Source organism: Fukomys damarensis, unplaced genomic scaffold (genome assembly GCF_012274545.1).
Source record: "Fukomys damarensis isolate Sample0158 unplaced genomic scaffold, DMR_v1.0_HiC HiC_scaffold_34, whole genome shotgun sequence".
NCBI classification, from domain to species: Eukaryota; Metazoa; Chordata; class Mammalia; order Rodentia; family Bathyergidae; genus Fukomys; species Fukomys damarensis.
This window is the reverse complement of record NW_022900946.1, coordinates 22505093-22525752: the sequence shown is the minus strand read 5'-3', so window position 1 is coordinate 22525752 and position 20660 is coordinate 22505093. Positions and strand designations below refer to the sequence as shown.

Below are 20660 nucleotides of genomic sequence, written 5' to 3'. Positions count from 1 at the left end.
TTTTTTTTTTTTTTTTTTGGTACCGGGGATTGAACTTGGGTCCTTGTGCTTGCAAGGCAGGCTACCAAACTGCTGAGCTAAATCCTCCAGCCCCTACCTAGGTCTTTTATTACCTATTTTATTTTATTTTTTATTTTTTGGTACTGGGGATCGAACTCAGGACCTTGTGCTTTTTTGTTTGTTTGTTTGTTTGTTTTTGTTGGTACCAGAGACCTTATGCTTGCGAAGCAGGCTGTGGAGGACCTTGTGCTTTTAAGGCACGTGGCAGATCCACTGAGCTAAATCCCTGGCCCCTTATTATCTATTTTTTAAAAAATTAATGTATTTTATATTTTGGAGAAGTTTTAAGTTTACAGAAAATGGAACAGATATTTCAGAGCGTTCCTCCACCCAGTTCTCCTGTTTATGAATACCTTGCACTGTCAGGGAGTAGTTTTGTGGCTGATGGCACAGGACTGCTGCATTTGACCAGAATCCATAGTGGCCCTGGGTTCCCTTCTGGGGATGTAATTCTGTGGTTCTAACAGGTGAGAGATGTGTCTCAGCACCAGGACAGCCTCACAGACTGCAGCTTTCCTGCTGCAGAAGCTCCCTGTGCTCTGCCACCCAGCCCTGAAGCTCCTGCTCTATTTCCAAGGCCATGACACTGCCTTTCCAGAGTTGTAGAATTGGTCTCAAACAGATGTCTGCTTCTCAGACTGACTTTTCTTTCACAGATTTTAGGTTTCCTCCATTCTTGCTTCTTTTTTTTAAGATTTGTGGGTGTAATTTCAAGCAGGTGTAATTAGACGTTACTATGAAACTTACTGAAAAATGAAAATTGCTCTTTTTAAAAAGCAAGTTCAAAGAAAGTTTAGTCATCATGGTTTTGATTTTTTTTGTTTTGTTTGGTTTTCTGAGACAGGGTCTTGCTTTGAACTCACTGTGTATCCTAGGTTGGCCTCAAACTCACAAAATCACAGTGATCCTCCTGCTTCAGCCTTCCAAATGCAGGGTTTATAAGTGTAGACCATCATACCGGGCTGCATCATGTAATTATTTTTTACTTTTTATTTTTTGTACCATAATCAAACTCAGAACCTTGCGCTTTCAAGGTAGGCGGTGGCACCACTGAGCTAAATCCCTGGCTTCTACATCATGTAATTTTAAAAGGTCTACATACTTCTGTGAGTGGAGAACATGTGCCACATTCAGATATATTCAAAGCCTTTTCGCCAGTCATCTTCAGAGACAAATGAACCTTTTCTTGATTTCCTGAAAATTGTTTGGTCAAACCCCTTTCTTCTGTCTGGGAACATTCTTCAGATGCTGTGTGGGTCAGGGGTTCATATGTGGTTCATTACTGATGAGCTGCAGCTTCCTGCAGAGGGCAGGTCTTGGCTCTTGCCACTCTCCACTCTGAGGACTCTATGCCACAGAAGGTTGCTGGTGTGTCTCAAGTCAGATGGGGAAACACTAGGGGCTTTCACAGGGATGGTCATGGGAAGAAAGCCCTTGAGCCTTAGAGGTGGGGGAAGGATGAGTATGTGGGGTAGAGCCCTTCATCTGGAGCTCTGCGGAGCAGCGGGGAGGCCACCAAGGGCAGGCCAGAGCAACAGAGCCTGCTGTGTGTGTCCATCCGTCTCATCCCCCACCCGTTTTTGGGTTGATAGAAAAGGCTGTCTTAGTGAAATTGTGGGAAATGTGTCTTGTACAAACTGTGATCAGAAAGTTACAAAGTATAAAACAAAAGCCACTCTGTTTTGAGCCTTTTGTTTGTTAAAACTATCAAGGACACTTCCTGTACTTTGCTTCTCCCTCCTTGACCAGCTTCAGTGGGAGGTGTAATAGAGCGTATCTAGGAGCAAGTTAAACTTTCTCTAAAGCTGAGATGCCTTCTGGTGGGTGACAGTTTTACAAGAAACCCCAGTACAGACTAGCAGATGGGAAGGTAACAACGCTGTCAGTTAAAAGAAGCCCGTGACTGGTCTGGACTGGAGATAAGATGGGTTGGCCATTTCCAGCAGTGGACCCATCCTGGAGCCCGTGTACAGAACCAGGCCCATGAGACCCCCCAAAGAGCATTGAGGGTAAGAAGAGACGCCAGCGTGCACTGTGCCCAGAACTCAGTTTCAGAAGAAATGAGCTTGGCATGATGGCACATGCCTTTAATTCCATCACTCTGGGGAACTAAAGCAGGAAAATCCCACATTTGAGCCCAGCCTGAGCAACTTAGTGAGAACCTATTTCAAGAGTTAAACAAATGGGGGTGGGGGAGCCAGGCATGGTGGCACATGCCTGTAATCCCAGCACTCGAGAGGCTGAGGCAGGAGGATCTCTGTGAGTTCAAGACCAGCCTGGGCTACATAATAAGTTCCAGGTCATTCTCAACTACATAGTGAGACCCTGTCTCAAAAAAAAAAGGGTGTGGGCAGGTACCAGAAATTGAACTCAGGACCTTGTGCTTGCCATGCAGGCAAGGCACCCCTGAGCTAAATTCCCAATCCCTCAAGATAAAAAAAAAAATTTTTTTTAAGGGCTGGGGATGTAGCTTAGTGCAAAGGTCGTGGGTTCAGTTCTTGGTCTAATGAATGAATGGATGAATGATGGCACCAGACCTGGACATTGGGTACTGTTGGGCACTGTTGGGCCCACTTGATAACCTGTGTTAAACGGTGACTGTAACCTTAACACACTGTGAAGTTTTCTCAGGTGCATGTTGGTTTTCTTGTGGGTTCATTTTAACTTTGATGATTGGTAAAGATTTTAGAAGTTGGTAGCATATGTATCTCCAACATGCTTTTTTTTTTTTTTTTTGGTATGTAGGATTGAACTTGGGACCTTGTGCTTGCAAGGCAGGTGTCCAACCTGCTTTATTCAGTCTTTGTTCAGAAAATTTCAAGCACTCCAAGAGTAGAGAGAAGAGTATGATCTGCCTTTTATATTGATTGCTTTTGTTTGCAGTGCTGAGGGTTGAACCCAGTGCCTACCACCTTCTAGACAAGGGGTGCTGTACCACTAAGCTACATCTCTAGCCTCCTTGATTGCTTTTAATAGCTTCCACATTTCTTGGCATTTGTAGTGATTACCACCAAATTCATGCATATAAAATTAAAATTTCCTTCCCTTACACTTAACTGTAGATAAAACATGTGTGTTTGCATACCAGGTAAGTACTCTACTACTGAGCTACATCCCAACTCTACAAAGCTCTCTACTAGGCCCAGAAGATAATGCAATGGAAACCTTGTGATAGCAGTCTGGTTTGAAGGACAAAATACACAGCAGGTAATTTAAGAATAATAGAATCTAGCTTGGCGTAGTGTCACATCCTTATAATCCCAGCACTTTGTGAGGCTGAGGTAGGAGGATCATAAATTCAAGCCCAGGCTGGGGAAGTTATAGAGATCCATCTCAAAATAAAAAATTGAAAAAGAGCTTTGGAATGTAGTTTGATATATAGGCCCTGGATTCAATTCTCAGTCACCGAAGGACCATAAAGATCACTTCTGCATGCCCTTAATTGGCAGGGAGAGGGGGCTTTGGGAAGTTGCTGTCTAACATCATAGAGCCATACAGACAGTTAATAGCAGTATTGGAACTAGAACTTTGTCTCCTATTTCCTTGTGCCACGCTCTTTCTGCTGTTACTGGTTACATTTACATTACCAAACAGAAGTTACAAGAATATACAACATAGAAAATTTATGTCATTGAGAGTTTATATTACAGCTCAATACCTCTCATCTGTTTTCATAAAAGTATACCTCTAATTTACAGTGAGGTTCAGGAATGATTCTTCCCACTTATTTCTCATTTGAAGCATTTTATTTATTTTTGGTGTGATCATGTATTTCTAATTTTTTTCTCTTATCTAGTGGGGCCTTTTTTTAAAAGAATGTATTATTGATCTGGTTCAAAAAATCAAAACAATGTAAAAATATCTCCATCTTTTCCCTTATAAGTATCCATTTTACTATTATATATTTTAATCTTTCTTTATGTAAATATAAGAAAATACAAATATATACTCTTATTCCTTACACAGATGACATATTATTTACTCTTATATGCCTTACTGTTTTTTGAAATATAATCTTTAGATATCTATATCATAACAAAATTTCCTTATTCTAGTTATAAGTGAATAATATTTCCTTTGTCAGTGCTCCGTAGTTTAATGAGTTATATAGGTGGAAAATTAATCTGGTTTTATTCTTTTCCCCAATTTAATCATAGTCACATTCTTTCTAATCCAAAGTAAACAGCTTTCACATGAGCTAGAAAACTGAGTTTGGGCTACCAAAATTGCATATAATTCTAGAGAGAAATGGACAAGTGAAGGGTGCTGTTTTCCAGCTTAGTGTATTTGATTTTATCATATATTATTACACCTAACATTTCAAACTATTTGTCTCATTACTTGTGGCTAATTGTGGGTATTATTTTTAAAAATCTTTTTTTTTAAATCTTAAATGTTCTCCAGAGAATATTTTATTGTATCTTGAGGTTAAATTATTTCCAATAGAAATACAGAGTTTAGAGTAAAGTTAAGGAAAACAGAATTAAATATGAAGTAAAATCAACTTCTCAAGTAAACGTGTATTTTTTACAAAGTGATGTATTACATTATGGCATCCTGAGTTGATAAAACGTGTTAAAGCAGTATATTTGGATAATTCCATTACATCAAGTCTTAAAAGATTTAAAATATGAATAGATCAGGTTTTTAAAAGATGTGTTTTTGGGCTGGGGATTTAGCTCAGCAGTACTGCTTCTGCCTCACATGGTCAGGGTCCTGAGTTCAATCCCCAGTAGCACAAAAACAAACCATGTGTTTCTAATGGACTGATTTATTTTTTACACATGCAACTGATCAATGGATATTTGATTTGTTTTGATTTTTTTTTTTAATGCCCTTTCAAAATTACCATTTTTCTTTCTTTTTGGTAATGGGGATCGAAATCAGGTCCTTGAGCTTGCAAGACAGGCAGTGGAATCACTGAGCTAAATCCCCAGCGCTCTTTTTTTTTTTTTTTTTTTGAGACAGGGTCTTGCTATATAGATCAGGCTGGTTTTGAACTCACTATGTAGCCTAGGCTGCTCTCAAACACACAGTGATCCTAATGCCTCAGCCTCCTGAGTGCCAAGATTAGAGGTGTGCGCCATCATGCCAAGCTCCTTTTTCTTTTTTGTACCAGAGATCGAACTCAAGACCTTGTGCTTGCCAGCCAGGCAGGCACAGGACCACTGAACTACACCCCCAGCCCTCTGACTCATTTTTCCCCAGGACTGGGAATTGAATTTAGAACCTTGTACTTCCGAGGCTGGCGTGGCCCCACTGAGTTAAATCCCTGACTCTGGCTCTTTTTTCTTAACTGATAAAATACTAAGAAACAATAAGTTTTTTATATGTAGAGATAGGTGTACTACTTAAAATGCATTGTTACTTAACGTGATTAAAATGACTGACAATTTAAGAAGAATAGAAATTGGTAGCATAGATCTGTTGGCTTCTGAGCAAACGGAGGTCCTATTTGCATGACAGACATCACTTGGCAGGGTGAGGCCATTCTCTGTGCTTCAGATTGGTTTTTGTGCTTCACTGGAAAGTCCTCCCTGAAAACTAATTTGCTACTTGGTTTGATACCACTGAGGGCAATCCTTCCAGTAGCAGCTGGCTGCAGGTATGATTCTTAGGCGGAAGTAGGCCCATATAGTGCCTGTGAACTGGGTTCCCTTTCCCTCCGTCTAGGCTGTTCCCTCCCTGGAGCATCTTATTTCCAGTTAAAAGGTTCTTTGCTCCCTGGTCAACTGGGGGCATCTGAGTGTTTATACCAGTACTGTGAGATCCTGCCTTTGCTACTCTGTTTATTTATAGCAGATAAAGGAGTAAGTGCAAGCTGTATTCACGTCCTGTGACTTGCTTTAGCTCCTCTGCAGCAGTGGTGAGGTACAGGAGGATGTCTCATTTAAAAAAATATTCATTATAATTATTATTTTGTTTTGTTTTGTTTTGAGACAGGGTCTCACTTTGTAGTACAGTTTGACCTTGAGCTCACTATATATAGCCCAGGCTAGCCCAAACTCATGATGATCCTCCTATCTCAGCCTCCTGAGTGCTGGAACTACAGGTGTGTGCCACCACACCTAGCGTGATCCCACATTTTAGAAATGGATGAGGGAAGGGAGAGGTAGGGAGGGGCAAACAGTTGCCCAAATGCAGGGCTTGGCAGAACACCTTGCTTCTGGTACAGAGAGGATGAAGACTCAGAGTTAGGCATTTTCCCCACCATTCAGCATCAGTAATTGTGCCCCCTGCACCCACCTGGGCAGGACAAGAGCTCTGTGACAGGAGCTGGCTCTAGCGTTAGACTTCCTTCCCTTCCTGGGAGCAGAAACATGAAGAGTTTGAACTGCATTTGAGGTTGAGAAAACACTGATTTATTATTTAAAACACCTTAGCTGCCCCTTGGGAGCCCAAGGTCCACATGACCTAAGAGGAGTCCTGGTGCCTGTCAGAAACAGGGTTGACTTTCTACAAAATTAATTAATTAATTAATTTTTCCAGGTACCTGGGATTGAACTTGGGACCTTGAGCTTTTGAGGCAGATGGCAGTACCACTGAGCTAACCCTAGCCCTAAGGTTGACTTGTTTATTTATTTTTTAAATTTTTAAATTTTTTTGTTACTGGGGATCAAACTCAGGACCTTGTGCTTGCAAGGCAGGCACAGTGCCACTGAGCTACATCCCCAGCCCAAGGTTGACTTTTTTTAAAAGTGTGCCTCGAGCTGGGTGTGCGGCTCGGTGGAAGAGCACTTGCCCACCGTGCTTGGTGCCCACACACCTCAGTCTTTACCAATATCACCACAAAAAAGCAAGAAATAAAAATCCTCTGCAAGCCTCAGAGGTCAAGTTCTGTTGTTTACGGGAAACCCTCTCTCAGGGTCTTTGGAAGAGCAGTACCCCATCAGTGTTGGGGCCTCCTCAGCCCTGGTGGTGAGGGTTCCCCACTTTTTCGTTCAGCACTGATTGCTTGGTTGTAGGTCCCATGAGGGTGGTGGGACTGTCTTTGTGACCAAGAGCAATGTTCTTAGAAGTTTTTGGCTAAATACTGAAGAGAATAATCTCGTCTTTCCTGTTAATTTTCAGGCTTCTTAGGAGTCTGTGGAGAGTTTCCCTAGTGCCCTGTGGGTGTGTTCGTAACTGTGATCTATCTGCTAGTAGCATGTCCCCTGTGAATATACAGTTCTGTCAAGGTGATTAGCAGTCTTCCCCTCACCTAAAGCCAGCAGTTTGTGCTGTGTTGGCCCTGCACAGGGTAGTGGGGGTAGCCGTGTGAGGTGGTGGTCCTGGTTGGCCTTACTCTGGAGAGAGAGTTGTTTCTAATGATGTGTAAAACTGGAGCTACCACCTGTTAGGGTGACTTTCTGGTTTTGGATTTTGAAGTGGATGCAGTCTATGGATTAGTTTTTATGAATGACTTCCTTAGACTCTAGGGAGGATTGGATTTTCCCTTCGAAATGTGATGACCCGCCAGACACCTGCAGTGAGCATATTGCTTGCACTCTGTCTTACTCTGGCTTTATAACAGTGGCTGGGTTTCCGCCTCTAGAAGTGGACAGCCTGCAGTCTCATTTTTAGTACTTTGCAGTGCACCTGGTTTTGTTATTCAGTGCCTTAAGGTGGATGCCTGTGAGATTATTATCTATAGCCCAGTTTACGGAAGAGGCTCTGAGGTTGAGTCACGTGTCGTAAGGTCACAAGTTTTCAGTAGTAGGCAAGGATGAAGGCAAGACCTCCCATGCAGCACACAGCCCAGGCCCAAGTCTCCCCAGATGAGGTTCAGCGGCTTAGGTGTACCTGGGGAGTCCTCTGGGCAGCCCTCTGTGCCTCATACTCCTGGTAATTCCAGACCCAGAGTACAAAGGGCATCATTTTCCTGCTAGTACTGCAGCTTTTCTGAGATCTTGTTTGTTTGTAAATTATTAACCTCAGATCTTCTCAGCATAAAATGGGGCTACTTCTAACCTGCAACTTCATTTTAATGGAGGTTGACATAAATTGAAAATATCCAGTTTGACGATGCTTTAGTTTTAAGTTTGTTTGATCTACAAATGTTACTGTCCACTATATGCCAGGCCTGTGGTAGGTGCTGGGTACATAAAAGTAAAAACAGGTCTATCTACTGGATAGGTAAACATTTAACCAGTCAACAAAATTAGCTAGGTAACTAATGAATTTTTTTTTTTAATCACGGTCTGACTATGTCGTTCAGGCTGGCCTTGAACTCACAATGATCCTTTTGCCTCAGTCTCCCAAGAGTTGGCTTACAGGTGTGCGCCACCACGCCCAGCTGATTAATGAGTATTGTTTTGTTTTGTTTGGTACTGGGGATTAAACTCAGGACCTTGTGCTTGAGCTAAATCCCTGGGACTTGATTAATGAGTATTTTGATTTTAGATTTCACTTTGAATTTCAGAGAAATATTCTGAACATACAAACAGCTGTTGATGGTGACTTTTTAATTTAAAAAGGTACATTGTTACACTACTGGATATTAATTTTGTGGATATGAGTAGTTCCCATGCTAGAAGCCACAGGTGTGGTTCTGTCAGTATCTGATATTGGGGTACTTAAGTAGATTTATTTTACTGACTTTGTTTATTTTTTTAAATTTTATTTATTTATTTATTTAAATTTTTGGTGCCAGGGATTGAACTTGGGACCTTCCACTTTCGAGGCAGGCGGCAGCACCACTAAGCTAAGTCCCCAGCCCCTTAACTGATTTTAAAAATGATTCCAGGTATTCTTGTCTGCTCTTGGGCATGTGCCTGTTTTTCATTTTAAAAACTAGTCAAGGGCCAGGAATTCAGCTCGGTGGCACCATGCCTCCTTCTCAAGTACAAGGTCCTGAGTTGGATACCTAGTACCAAAAATAAAATAAAATAAGAAAATATAGTTGGGCTGGGTGTAGTGGTGCATTCCTGTAATGTCAGCACTTGGGAGGCTGAGGCAGGAGGATTACCATGAGTTCAAAGCCAGCCTGGGCTACATAGCAAGCCTCTGTCTCAAAAAAACAAAACTATTGTTGCACTGGGGATGTAGCTCAATAACAGGAAATTTGTCTAGCATACGGGAGGCCCTAGGTATGATCCCCAGCACCCGAAATATAAATAATTAAAAAAAAAATCCATGAATCCTGTTTTTTGAGTGAGTGCCTGTTTGGAGATGTGGCTGGGACTTTGGCCGCCTCATCACTCCCACAGCATGGCCTTCCACAGTAAGGCCTCCATGGTAACTGTTCGTTCTTTCCCCTAGGCCACTGAGGTGACAGACAGTGCATATATGGGCTCGGAGAGCACCTACAGTGAGTGTGAGACCTTCACTGATGAGGATACCAGCACCCTCGTGCACCCTGAACTGCATCCTGAGGGGGACGCTGACAGCGCAGGTGGCTCAGCTGTGCCCTCTGAGTGCCTGGACACCATGGAGGAGACTGACCAGGGCGCACTGCTGCTGCTTCCAGGCAGGTCTGTACCATGCCAGCCCCCCTGGTGGGTTGTCCTCTGTGTAGAATCACCCACAGAGCAAGGCTACTGTCTCTTCTTCCACTGTCTCCCCACCAGGAAGTGTCCTTCCTGCCTGTGAGGACCCTGATTATGTTACATAACGTGAGGCAAACTTTTAACTCAATCTTCTGGATTTTGTCAGCACAGGTCTTAAAGCCAGGGCTGGAGGACACAACACTGAGTGAATGTCTTTTTCATGGCACCTTGTTCAGACCATGTGTCTAGTCCCCGTCCCAAGATGTCTTTAGCCTTGTGATGAAGACTTGCAGGGAGTTTGCTGAAGTGGCAGATGGAAGGAGGTTGTACTCAGCCTCACCTCAAGCTGCCTAAGAAGCCACTAGGCTTAGTAGGCTTAGAAGTGTTTTAATTTTGTGTTTCCTCTTTTATTTCTGTTCATTTACCCCCTCACAGTTTTATTTTCTCTCCAGTATATAGCACACTTATAAGTGTCTTAAGTGCCCCACCAGTGCATGGCCAGCTGGTTCCCCACACTGACCACACCATGTCTCTGCTCCCAGGCTAAGAAAATCACAGCTGCACCAGAGTGCCCTTGGACCTCACCAGCACTGGGGTTCCCAGGGCAGCAAGCCTTGCCCAGTTTCCCATCTTACATGAATGCAGGTACACAGTAGCACCTGGCTTTTTTCACTACTGCTGTGGCTATGAAAGTCATTATTTATTTATTTATTTGTTTGTTTGTTTGTTTATTTATTTTTACCCGGGATCAAACTCGGGACCTTGCACTTGCGAGGCAGGCAGCGGAACCACTGAGCTAAATCCCAGCCCCCCCATTTTTTGTTCATAGTCACATATCACTTATTGTTATTATAGTATTCCTTTATATTAATATGCTGCAATTTTTAAATTCTAATATCAAGGGACATTTTAGGTACCTTACTGTTTTTGGTTTTTAGAATATAACTGCTATAAACATCTAGGTGTCCTGGGACCTTGTTCCTGGGAGTGGGATAGTGGGTCGCTGAGAGAATGTACCTGCAGTTACATTGCCTGCTGTACTTGCAGCTACAGACATCTGCAAAGGGGTTAGAGTATCTTCACCCCTGCCCGATGTGTGGGGTCCCAGAACTGCTGGCTCATGCTCAGCTTCTGGGCCTATAGCTCTGCTGCAGTGTAGTTCTCTCTGGCATTTCATAGATGCCTGAAGGCTGAGCACCCTTCCTGGGTGTTCCTCTTCTGTAAAGTATCTGTTTGTTTATTTGTTTTTTTTCAGAGATCTGCAGACTTCTGTACAATGCCAGAGAGTTTGTCCGTGTTTCTGCTTACAGGCTTTGTGGTCTCTGTGCTAAGCTCTGCTGTTGAGATACAGAAGCAGCCACAGACCACACGTCAGCAAGGTGGCCTGGATGCGTGCCCCAGAACCACTGTCTGCAAAAGCAGATCATGGCAGGGTGTGTCCCGCCCCTGGTCTGTTGTGTTGCCTCTTTTCTGCTGATTTGTGGGACTCCGCCTATTTCAGAATTGAGTTCTTTAGTGGATGTGTATTACAGAGACCTTTTCCTACTCTCTGGTCTCTCTTACTTTCCTGGTGGTGTCTTTGAAGAGCAGATGTTTTTAATTTTACTGTAGTATGGTCTGTCCGTTTTTCTTTTATGATTAGCACTTCTGTATCTCATTTAAGAAATCTTGGACTGGAGATGCAGTAGAGTGGTAGAACACTAGACTAACATGCATGAGACTCTGGATTCAATCCCTTGTACCACTAAACCAAAAAAGAAAAAAAGAAATCTTTTACTTTTCAGTTACTCTGATGTTTACATCTGCCTTCCTTTAAAAACACTGTTTTACCTTCTTGTTTTAGACACATATGATCACTATGTAACTGGTTCTTTTCCTCCCTCCTTCTCAGATTCTTTCCTCCCCTCCCCTCTCCCTTGGGTGGTGCTGGAGATTGAACCCAGTGCCTTGTACTCACTAGGCAAGCATTATAACTGTTTCTTTGTGTGATGTGAGGTAGGGTTCATTTTTTTCCCAGATGGTATCTAGTACAGTTGGTCTCCATTTTCAAAGATTCTTCTTTGCTCTACTGTTGTGGTTGTCATTGATCCTGTGAGGCAGCTTTGTGTGAGCTGCTGCATTCTGTCCACGCTTGGGTCAACGCCACCCTGTCTCTTTATCCTAGAATGATTGCAGGTCAAGCTGTCTGCTGGTATAAGTTCTCCCGCCTTATTTGTCAGGGATGCTTTGGTGCCTTTTGGCTCTTTACATTTCCAAGTGGGTTTTAGAATCAGCTTGTAGTTTCTGAGGGGCGGGGGGCACTGCTGGGATTTTGGTTAGGATTTTGTTGACCTATAGATTAACTTGAGATTCAGCACCCTCACAATATTACAGATCCCTGAACATAACATCTCCCACTATTTATTTTGGTTTTCAGTTTGGTGTTGCATGGGGTATGATTGTCTGAGGAGATGGGTGGGATGTGTATCCAGGTGGGGCTGAGGCAGGCCTGGCTCTGTGGAGACCAGGAAATATGTCTGCCAGGAATGCAGACCCGAGTATACGTGGAGATGAGTGTGAGGTGACACTGGCATTTGAGGCTTGCTGTGGGAAGGGGTGGAACAGGGCTATCATGAAGTTCTAGGGAAAAGATTGCTATGTCTGCCCACATCTTTTCTTACAAGTATTTTTAAAGTTAAGCCAAACTCTTGTATTTAAATTTAATTTGAGTCAAGTAAATAAACAAATGCCAAATCTTGGCAAGTCTCTGAACTTGAGGCTGTCAAGCTAAATACCAGGGGCAGTTTGAAACATTTTCTTTTCTTTTTTTTCTATTTTCTCACTAGTTCTCTTTGTATGATTTTTCAAGACAAAGTCTCACTATACAGTTTGGGCTAGCTTCAGCCTCCTGAATGCTGGGATTGCAGGCATGCACACCACACCCTGCCAGCCTAAACTACATAGTGAGATCTTATGTCAAAAAAAAAAAAAAAAAATCTGGAGGACAAATGTTTTGAGAAACTTGCTAGTGACAAGGAATTGATCACCTGTTTTCTGTGGACTTAGTGAGGAAGTGTGTTTGGCTCATCCAGATTCAGGACATCCAGGCCAGGGAGAGTGGTCTGAGCCTCTTGGTTCTTACACAATAAGCATGGCCCTTGTCTGCTTCCATTAGACATGGGGATGGGTGGAGGGAGAGGTGAGGTCATCCAGCCCCTCATGCCCTTTCTGGGGGAGGAGCAGGTCTTGCCCAGCTGGCTCCATGGGACAGGGATGTCAAGTGGCAGGAGGGCCTAACTTTGTGCATTCTCCCCCGGTGGTTTTCCCTCCCCTATTTGAGTTTTCTTATACAGGATCTGGGTGTGTGTTAAAATAACTACCTAATATTAAGAAATGGAAAATAGGATGGAAATTAATTGTTTTTTCCTGTCACCCTGCCTGATTATTGACATATAAAGGCCAAGTTGGAGATAATGTGAAGAGAACAATAAGTAGTGGTGCCCTGCCCATTTTAGTGAAGTGGGTAGTTTGCGAACACACTAGGACTAGAGCCCTCCTTTCTGATGGGTATAACCCCAGACCCCCAGGGGTGCCTCAAACTGCGAATGTACTGAACCCTACAGTTTTTGCTATATATACAGTAAAATTTAGGTTGTACGTTAGCCACACTAAGAAATTACTGTAGGAAAAAATTGTAACTATACTGTAATAAAAGTTACTAAAAACTTATGAATTATTTCTAGAATTTTCCATTTAATATTTTTAGGCTTCAAATGACTTCAGGTAACTGGCACCTTGCCAGGGAAAACAGAGGGCAAGGCAGCATCTGTGCTGAAAGCACACGAGTTCAAACACTGGGCTCATCCATCCTGAGCTGCCCAGCACTGGTCAGTGGTGTGATGGTGGGTGTGCACTGGAGCTTGCTCTCTTACTGAGCATGCGTGCTCTGGACACTGCATGCTCTGACCTCCTGCATGCTCTTGCTATGGGCAGTGCCTTCATGCTATGGGTGGAGCTGCCACAGGGTCATCTTTGCAGGTTTCCTCTGACAGGGAGCTGCCAAAATCACAAGTGTTTCCCAAGTTCTGGAGCATCTTAGAGCCGGGCCTATGAGCTCTGGTTTTCCAGAAAGTTGGTATGGAGGAATTGCCCTCCCTTTCCGTACAGTGGCATGGATGCTTGGAAGTCCTCTCCCTTTCCCAATGGAAGTCTGCTATTCCAAATTTTAAATTAAAAGAGAGGTTTGAACCCTGTTAGTTAGTATCCACATGAGGATAGTCACTCCCTAAAGCAGAGTTTGAGTGCTTGGCTCTGGACCTAGGTCTCTATGGACCTGTGCCACCTAATGCGGGCTCCTCAGCATGGGCAGTGTGGCCTGTGAAGACAAGATGTGCAGGAGTGCACAGCACACACTTCCTAAGGAAAACAGTATGTGAAAAGTCTCACATTTTTGAAACAGTACTGTTTTTGTGTGGGCTAAGTATTTTGTTAAATCAGGTTCATTTGAGGCTGGGGATTTAGCTCAGTGGTTTCACCGCCTGCCTTGCAAGGGCAAGGACCCGAGTTTGATTCCCCGGTACCAAAAAACAAAACAAAAATCAGGTTCACTTGTTTTTTACTTTTTTTTTCTTTTAACATGGCTTACATGACAATGACATTACCAGCTTGTCATTTGTAGCACACTTTTGCTGGAAAGCACAGTGCACACCTCTCCCTTAAACAGCTCGTACCTGTGGCCTGGAGTCAGAATTTCTTCTTTTGCCTTTGCAGGTCTCGCACCCGTGGCCAGGCTGATGTCATGGTGATTGGTGGCGAGGAGCATTTTGAGGACTATGGGGAAGGCAGTGAGGTAGAGCTGTCCTCAGAGACCCTCTGCAATGGGGAGCTGGGGTGCAGCGATCCTGCTTTTCTCACCCCCAGGTAAGGCACCCCTGCACTAAGTGCTTCTCTCCCTTCCCATGTTTAGTTATCCAGATAATTTTCTTTTACCTTTAGAAATTGCTAAGAGAAAACTTGCTTTATTTAGTGTAATGTAGTTAAATCTTCAAAAAGTTCAAGGTTGCACCTGGTTGAGAGTTAGCTAAAGTTCCCCTTGTCCAGTTATTATCCCAGATCAGCTGTGAAGCCCTCACCTGTGCCACGAGGCTGGGCGCCATGTGCAGAACTCGGCTTGAGGGTTCCTTAACTACTAGTCAAGTATCACTGTATGATCAATGAGTGACTTTGAGGCAGGCTTTCAAGTCACAAGCAAGTCTTTAGATTCACTTCCTTATAATTCCCTGGCATCTCCGAACTCTGTCGAAAGTACTGATCTTGAATAAATTGCACCATACCCTCTAATGGGCCAGACACTCACTTTTTTTCTCAGGGCTTTGCGCAAGGAGATCGTGGCAGAATTCAGAGTGTACATGTATCCAGATGGGGCCTGGGCAGCCCCTTATTGGTGCTCATCAGAGGACACTTCTGCCTCTTAAGTGGGCCTCCAGCCTGACTGGCTGGCCCACCCATGCTGGGCTTTTATTGTTGTGTTCCTGAAGTTCCTTAACCTCTGCAAACAACAGATGCTGACAGTCTCTAAACCGGGAACCGTAAACTTCTTCCCTTGCCCAGTTGTTGCCATGGCCTAGACCTGGGGAGGGCAGTGACAGAAGGGCTAGGCAAGGCCATGGGCTGAGCCAGGGGCCCTCCTGCTTATGTACCCCCCTGAAGCTGAAGCTGCCCTTGTCCATGAGGTGGGGTCCTCCAGGTGCCCACTTCCCCAGGGTATGTCCTGAGAAACTGTAGTGGAAGGCAGTGGGCCTTTCCAGCAGGACTTGGCATTTCTGAGCCCAGTGCTCAGTCTTGCTGTGGCAGTCTCTTCCTGTTGGTATAGTTTCTTCCTGTCTCTTGTCCACTATTTTCAGTCTAAAGTATAATTCTGTGCTGTATTTTTTTCCTTTTCTGTTTTCCTTTAAATTAACCTGTGGAGTTGGGCATAGTGGTGCACGCCTATAATACCAGTACTTTGGAGGCTAAGGCAAGAGGATCTCTGAGTTTGAGGCCAGCCTAGGCTACATATGAGTTCAAGGCTAGTCTGAACTTCATAGCCAGACCCTGTCTTAAAAAACAAAGAAAAAAAGTGAATGTGTGGATTAGTTTCAAAAGTCTATGGGTCCTACTCCCAGAATGAGGCTACCTCCCGCTCAGCTGCTGGTAGCAGATACATCCTGTCCACCAGTGCCCTGAGCACCACTGAAATGAAGTTACAGTATGGTCAGCTAATGCAGCCAGATAATAGAATTTTGAGTTTTTAGAACACATTTTAAAAAGCATGAAGCTATTAGCAAAGTACCATTCACACATAGTTCTTGGTATTGGTGGGTTTTAAAGCAGTTATTAAAATAGTACAGCAGGTAAGCTCTACCTGAAAACACACATTGCTCTCAATAGGCTTTCCACAGAGGAGAAAGCAGGGCACTTGTTTACCTCCTTCTACTCAAGGTTTTCTTTTACAATGAAGCTTTTGACTGTGCTTGTTCCGTCCACTGTCCAGAAGGGGGCAGGTGTGTGCAGCAGCAGAACCACAAGCCCCCGCCCCAGCACCACTGCTTCAAATGGCAGGTGTCCTAGTCTCCTCCTAGTGAAGGGGCTTCTCATGGTGATGGCGAAGGAGCTCACAGCTGTCCAGAAGTGACAGCCAGAATGTTCCACACTTCATTCTCTTCCAGCTTGCTTTCCTCAGGACCTATTCTGTCGTCCTCGAGCCTCCTGGGACATCACAGATTACCTGACAGACCCTTCCCTGTCCTGAACTGACACTTCTGTCTCTCTAGCTCCGACCCGCTTGCTGCAAAGCTGCACAGCATCCTCACTGATGAGGCTTTTGAGTTTTACTGTAGCCAGTGCCACAAACAGATCAACCGCCTTGAGGATCTCTCTGCCCGCCTGAATGATCTTGAGATGAATAGGTAACTGATACAGTGCCTGGCCCTGTTGTTGTTCCTCCAAGGGTGAGGAAAACTCCCGCTGTCATAGATTCTTTGCTGGTCTGGCCTGAGGTGCCCTTGCCCTGGTCACTCAGACCTGGCAAACTCTGGGGACTTCCTGCCAGGCTGGAACTTCCCACAGAAGAAAGTGTCTAGAGGGTGGGACTCTTTCTGGGCCCAGCCCTCCCTGCATGCTGTGTGCTGTGCTTGCTGCTCTCTCTCTCTCCTATGTGAATGTAGCAGCTTTGCTAGCTTCTGTCTCCGAGAAAAGAAATAGCCCAGATATGAAAGAGGATAGATATTCCTTGTGTTTTATTAAAAGATTTCTTCAGCTTATCATATAAGATAAACTTGGGTTTTGGGGGTTTTTGTGTACTGGGGATTGAACTCGGGTCCTTCTGTGTGCCAGGCAGGTGTCAAAACCACTGAGCTAAATCCCTGGCCCCTAAAATTGGGAAATTTAAAAGATTGGTCTTCAAAACCAGATTTGTGAGCTGTTTCTGGAAAGCTTCTCTAATTGGAGTTTGTGTTCCATGGTCTTAGGCTTTGTGAGGCATCTGTCACCCCAGTTGCAGGGGCGCCCAGCTTTGCAGCACTGGTCTACCTGCGGTGCCTACTGCTCCCCTTGGCAGTCCTTGTCTTAATTCTTTTTGTCTCCTGAGTAACATCTCAGCCCTTTCCTTCCTCTACCTAATGGCCACCCCAGCTGCATCAGTGCTCCAGAGAACTCTTGCTGGCTCTTCACAGCTTCACAAACACATTCATAGACAACATCTTTGGGTTGTTTGCACACATCAACATGCCCCAGGCATCTTGTTTTAGCATGGGGTATGAACAGTCCCCTGGGTGTCTATTCTGAGAAGGATCTGGGGCAGAGATGGGCCCTTGTGGAGCTTTCCACATTAGCCCGGCCAAGCAGAGGAGGTAAGTGACCACACAGGCTTGTGCTGGGCACAAGTGCTAAGGGGCTCAGAATGGCATTCTGAGCTCCATGCTGGTGGGAGGTTGTGGAAAAGTGGCGGAAGGGGGCACATAATCCTGAAGGTTTTAGTACACTGGGATTCTGTCCAGGCTGTCCATGCTTCCTGTGACATCTGCCTTTGTCTGCCCTGCCCTCTGGGGCCACAGCTTTGTGCACTGCTGTCCTGCCTCTTGCTCTCCTGGCACATGATGTTCACCATTCCTGTGTTCTGTGCAGCACCAGTAAGGTGCAGAAGGTGGGAGGCCTCAGCTAGCTGGGCAGCCAGGGATCCCGGTGAGAAGCCAGGGTGCCTTTGAGGGGTGTCCTTGGAGGCTTCTGGTGATTATACCTCATGGGAGACCAGTTCTCACCAACTATATGTCTTCAACTGTGTCCAGTGTTTGGTGAAGGGCCCAGCCTGGCTGGGACTGTCCAGATTTACCCTCTGGCCAGTGATGGAAATGGATACAGGCCTGTCATGAAAAGAGGCATGCATCTTGTCTCGCTCTGAAGATTTTGATATGAAAGTGATCTCCTCCCATGCTGAGAATCTGCCTCATCTCTGCTGGGCCTTGTGGATGTGCAGAATAGACTAGGATATGACGTAGCACCACCAGCAATCCTACAGGCCTCAGACCAGCCCACGTGCCCCTCTCCCTAGGCACCCTCAGGGTTAGGCATCTGTTCAGCCAGGGTGCACAGCCTGAGTCCCTTCGGTTCTCATAAAGGGGATAAATCAAGCTTCGTGGTCTCCATGGGACACTCATAAGAAGGAGCTTGGTCATAATTTGTGGATGATGAAAGGATCTAACTCAGACCATGCCCAAGAGTTCCAGTGTCATAGATGGCATCTGTTCAGTCACCACAGGACACACTGTCAGCTGTAATATGTCCCAGGCATGTAGGAGTCCCTATTTAAAAAAAAAAAATCTGTTACAGAACCTTATTCAGGGACATTTTTTCCATTTATAAAAGTGTCACTGGACTGCCGACCAGGAGATGTCAGCTAGTGAGCTGAGCAGTCTGACCTGTCTGTCCTGTCGTCTAGGGAGTATCTATGATTCTAGGCTGAAATCAGACTTGCATTAAGGTACCTGGGGCTAGTTGGGACCCTTTTAGTAGAGAGGGCTTCACAGTCATCAGACAGGGAAAATGTGTATGAAGGAGGAGGAGGGCAGATTGGAGCACCCACCACAAGAACTCAGGAGTGATGGGAAGCAACCACCCTGCAGGCCTGAGGTCAAGGTACCGGAGAGAGCCACACTCACCCGGAGCAGGGTGTGTATCCTGCCAGGAACTGGAGATCACAAGAAGTGGGTGACAGATGTTGTGGGTGCTGGACTGTTAGGACTTGGGTGTCATCTTCTAAGACTTGCTGGAAAATTGCACTCTGGCTGGCAGGAAAACTGTTCACCGAGAGAGGTCTGGGCAGAGACACCCTAGCCAGCACTGGTCAAGGAGAAAAGAGGGGTGGTTACTGGCTTCTGGTGCTGCTGACTGATGTGCCAAAGACGGGAGGAGGCCTGGGGTGGGGGGCCCTGCTGCTGCACCTGCACCGTCTCTCCAGCGCCCTCTGCTGACAAAGTGTTACATTGCAAAGAATAAACAAAACCAAACCAAAAAACCCTGGCTGGGAATCGAACTTTCCCAAAGGGAGCTAGCTGAAGGATGAGTCTAAGCAGAGTGGCAAGAAAGGAGAGTACACAGACTGGAGGCTATGAGTTCCTGGCATGTGGTTCTTGTGCTTGAAAACATGTCTTCACCCTGAGGCTCATAGTTTGTCCGGGAAGTAGCACTCAGAAAAGAGAGGAGTGGGCTGGGTGTGGTAGCACACACTGAGGCAGAAGGATCCCTGGGAGTTCAAGGCCAAACCTGGTTTACACAGTGAGTTCAAGACCAACCTGAACTACATAGACCCTTATCTCAAACACACACACACATACACACCCGAAAAAAAATGAAATAGGGAAGAGGTACATGTGGCCCTTCTGCCTTTGCAGACAGCTACATCCTCTGTGCATTTGACCACATTCACCCTAGAATGGCTTTAGGAAGGAGCATCTAAATTTCTGCCATGTAGGTGTTGGGAATGTGAAGTGTCAGTGCCTAAATTAAAGCTATGACAGATCTTCCTGTCACTGGTAGGCCTATGTCCTGTTTCATTGGAGGCCTCCAGTGGCCAAGCATGCATCAGGGGCAGGGTGAATCTGGCTTTAGAAACATCTGAGATGACATTGGCTGGTGGATGGCCTGGTGCAGGCAGTGGTATCAGCTTTGGACTACAGTTTAGTCCACTTCATCTATAGGGCCTTACGGGTAAAGTAAGGGGGCTGGGCAGAGACCATAACAAAGGATGTTGTAACCCTGTCTTTGTGGAGTGGGTATTCTATGCATGGGGCTTGCCTGGGGTAGGGGGCTGCATGCCTACACCCTGCTATCTCCTTAGCCTGAGTTTCCTGCTTCCTCTTGTTCCTCTGCTCCCTGACATGATTTTCCTGTTTGTTTGGTTTTTGCACAGCCCAGCCAAGCGACTCTCCAGCAGGAAGGTGGCAAGGTAGGCAGAGCTTCGATCGCTGCTGCAAATGTTCTCAAATGTATTGATAGTTTTTTTAAAAACATTTAATAAAACATTTTTTCCAAGGCATTCATAAAAGCTTTTAAAAGTTACTTTCCATGGTGGAGACAATTCAAAGTAATTTGAGGTGGCAGAATGTGGGGGAAATTTCTAGGTTTGCAGGTTGGGCCTGGAACTGGGGACTGGGAAGCTTTTGGCATCCCCTGCTTATGTGTCCCGCAGTGGTTGGGAGGAGACTGCAGTCACCATATCTGCTGTAGGTCACTGTAAGCAGAGAGGGGGTCTGCCAGCTCAGAGCTGGGTCTGGATGGCCTCCTGCCTAGTGTGTTCCCTTCCTGGCCAGTAGTTTCCACAATGAGCCAAGGTGAAGGATTGGCCTCATTTTGAGTCCCGGAGGCCAGCTTTTGGCTTCGGTGCTATTTGTTCGTGATCTGAAGTTGACAGAACATCACCTGTGTAGACCACCTCTGTGACAGTCTTTGTTGAAAGCAAGGTCCAAGGTCTATAAGATAGCAGTGCCCTTCCCAAGGTCTAGCTCTGTTCCTGCTGTATGTCTTCATTTTGACAAGCATTTGCTGCTGCTGGAGTGGTGATTTGCTTCATCTTTTTTGTTTGTTTACTTTCGTTTTTATTCTTTTTTTTTTTTTTTTTTT

The 20660-nt window shown here is 45.0% G+C and overlaps 1 protein-coding gene across 5 annotated transcripts in view; it reads left to right on the top strand.

Moving 5' to 3' along the window:
- Rab11fip3 (RAB11 family interacting protein 3) overlaps window positions 1-20660 on the top strand; it is a 44341-nt gene that overhangs the window by 12195 nt on the left and 11486 nt on the right. For 2 of the 5 annotated variants that reach the window (XM_010620602.3, XM_010620601.3), the window contains exons 3-6: window positions 9301-9512; window positions 14277-14426; window positions 16319-16453; window positions 19951-19986. In XM_010620602.3, the coding sequence (XP_010618904.1) occupies window positions 9301-9512; window positions 14277-14426; window positions 16319-16453; window positions 19951-19986 (533 nt within the window). Of the gene's footprint in view, window positions 1-1868; window positions 2070-9300; window positions 9513-14276; window positions 14427-16318; window positions 16454-19950; window positions 19987-20660 lie in introns of those variants that run through there. The other 3 variants (XM_010620605.2, XM_010620603.3, XM_010620604.3) reach the window with 2 other exon arrangements.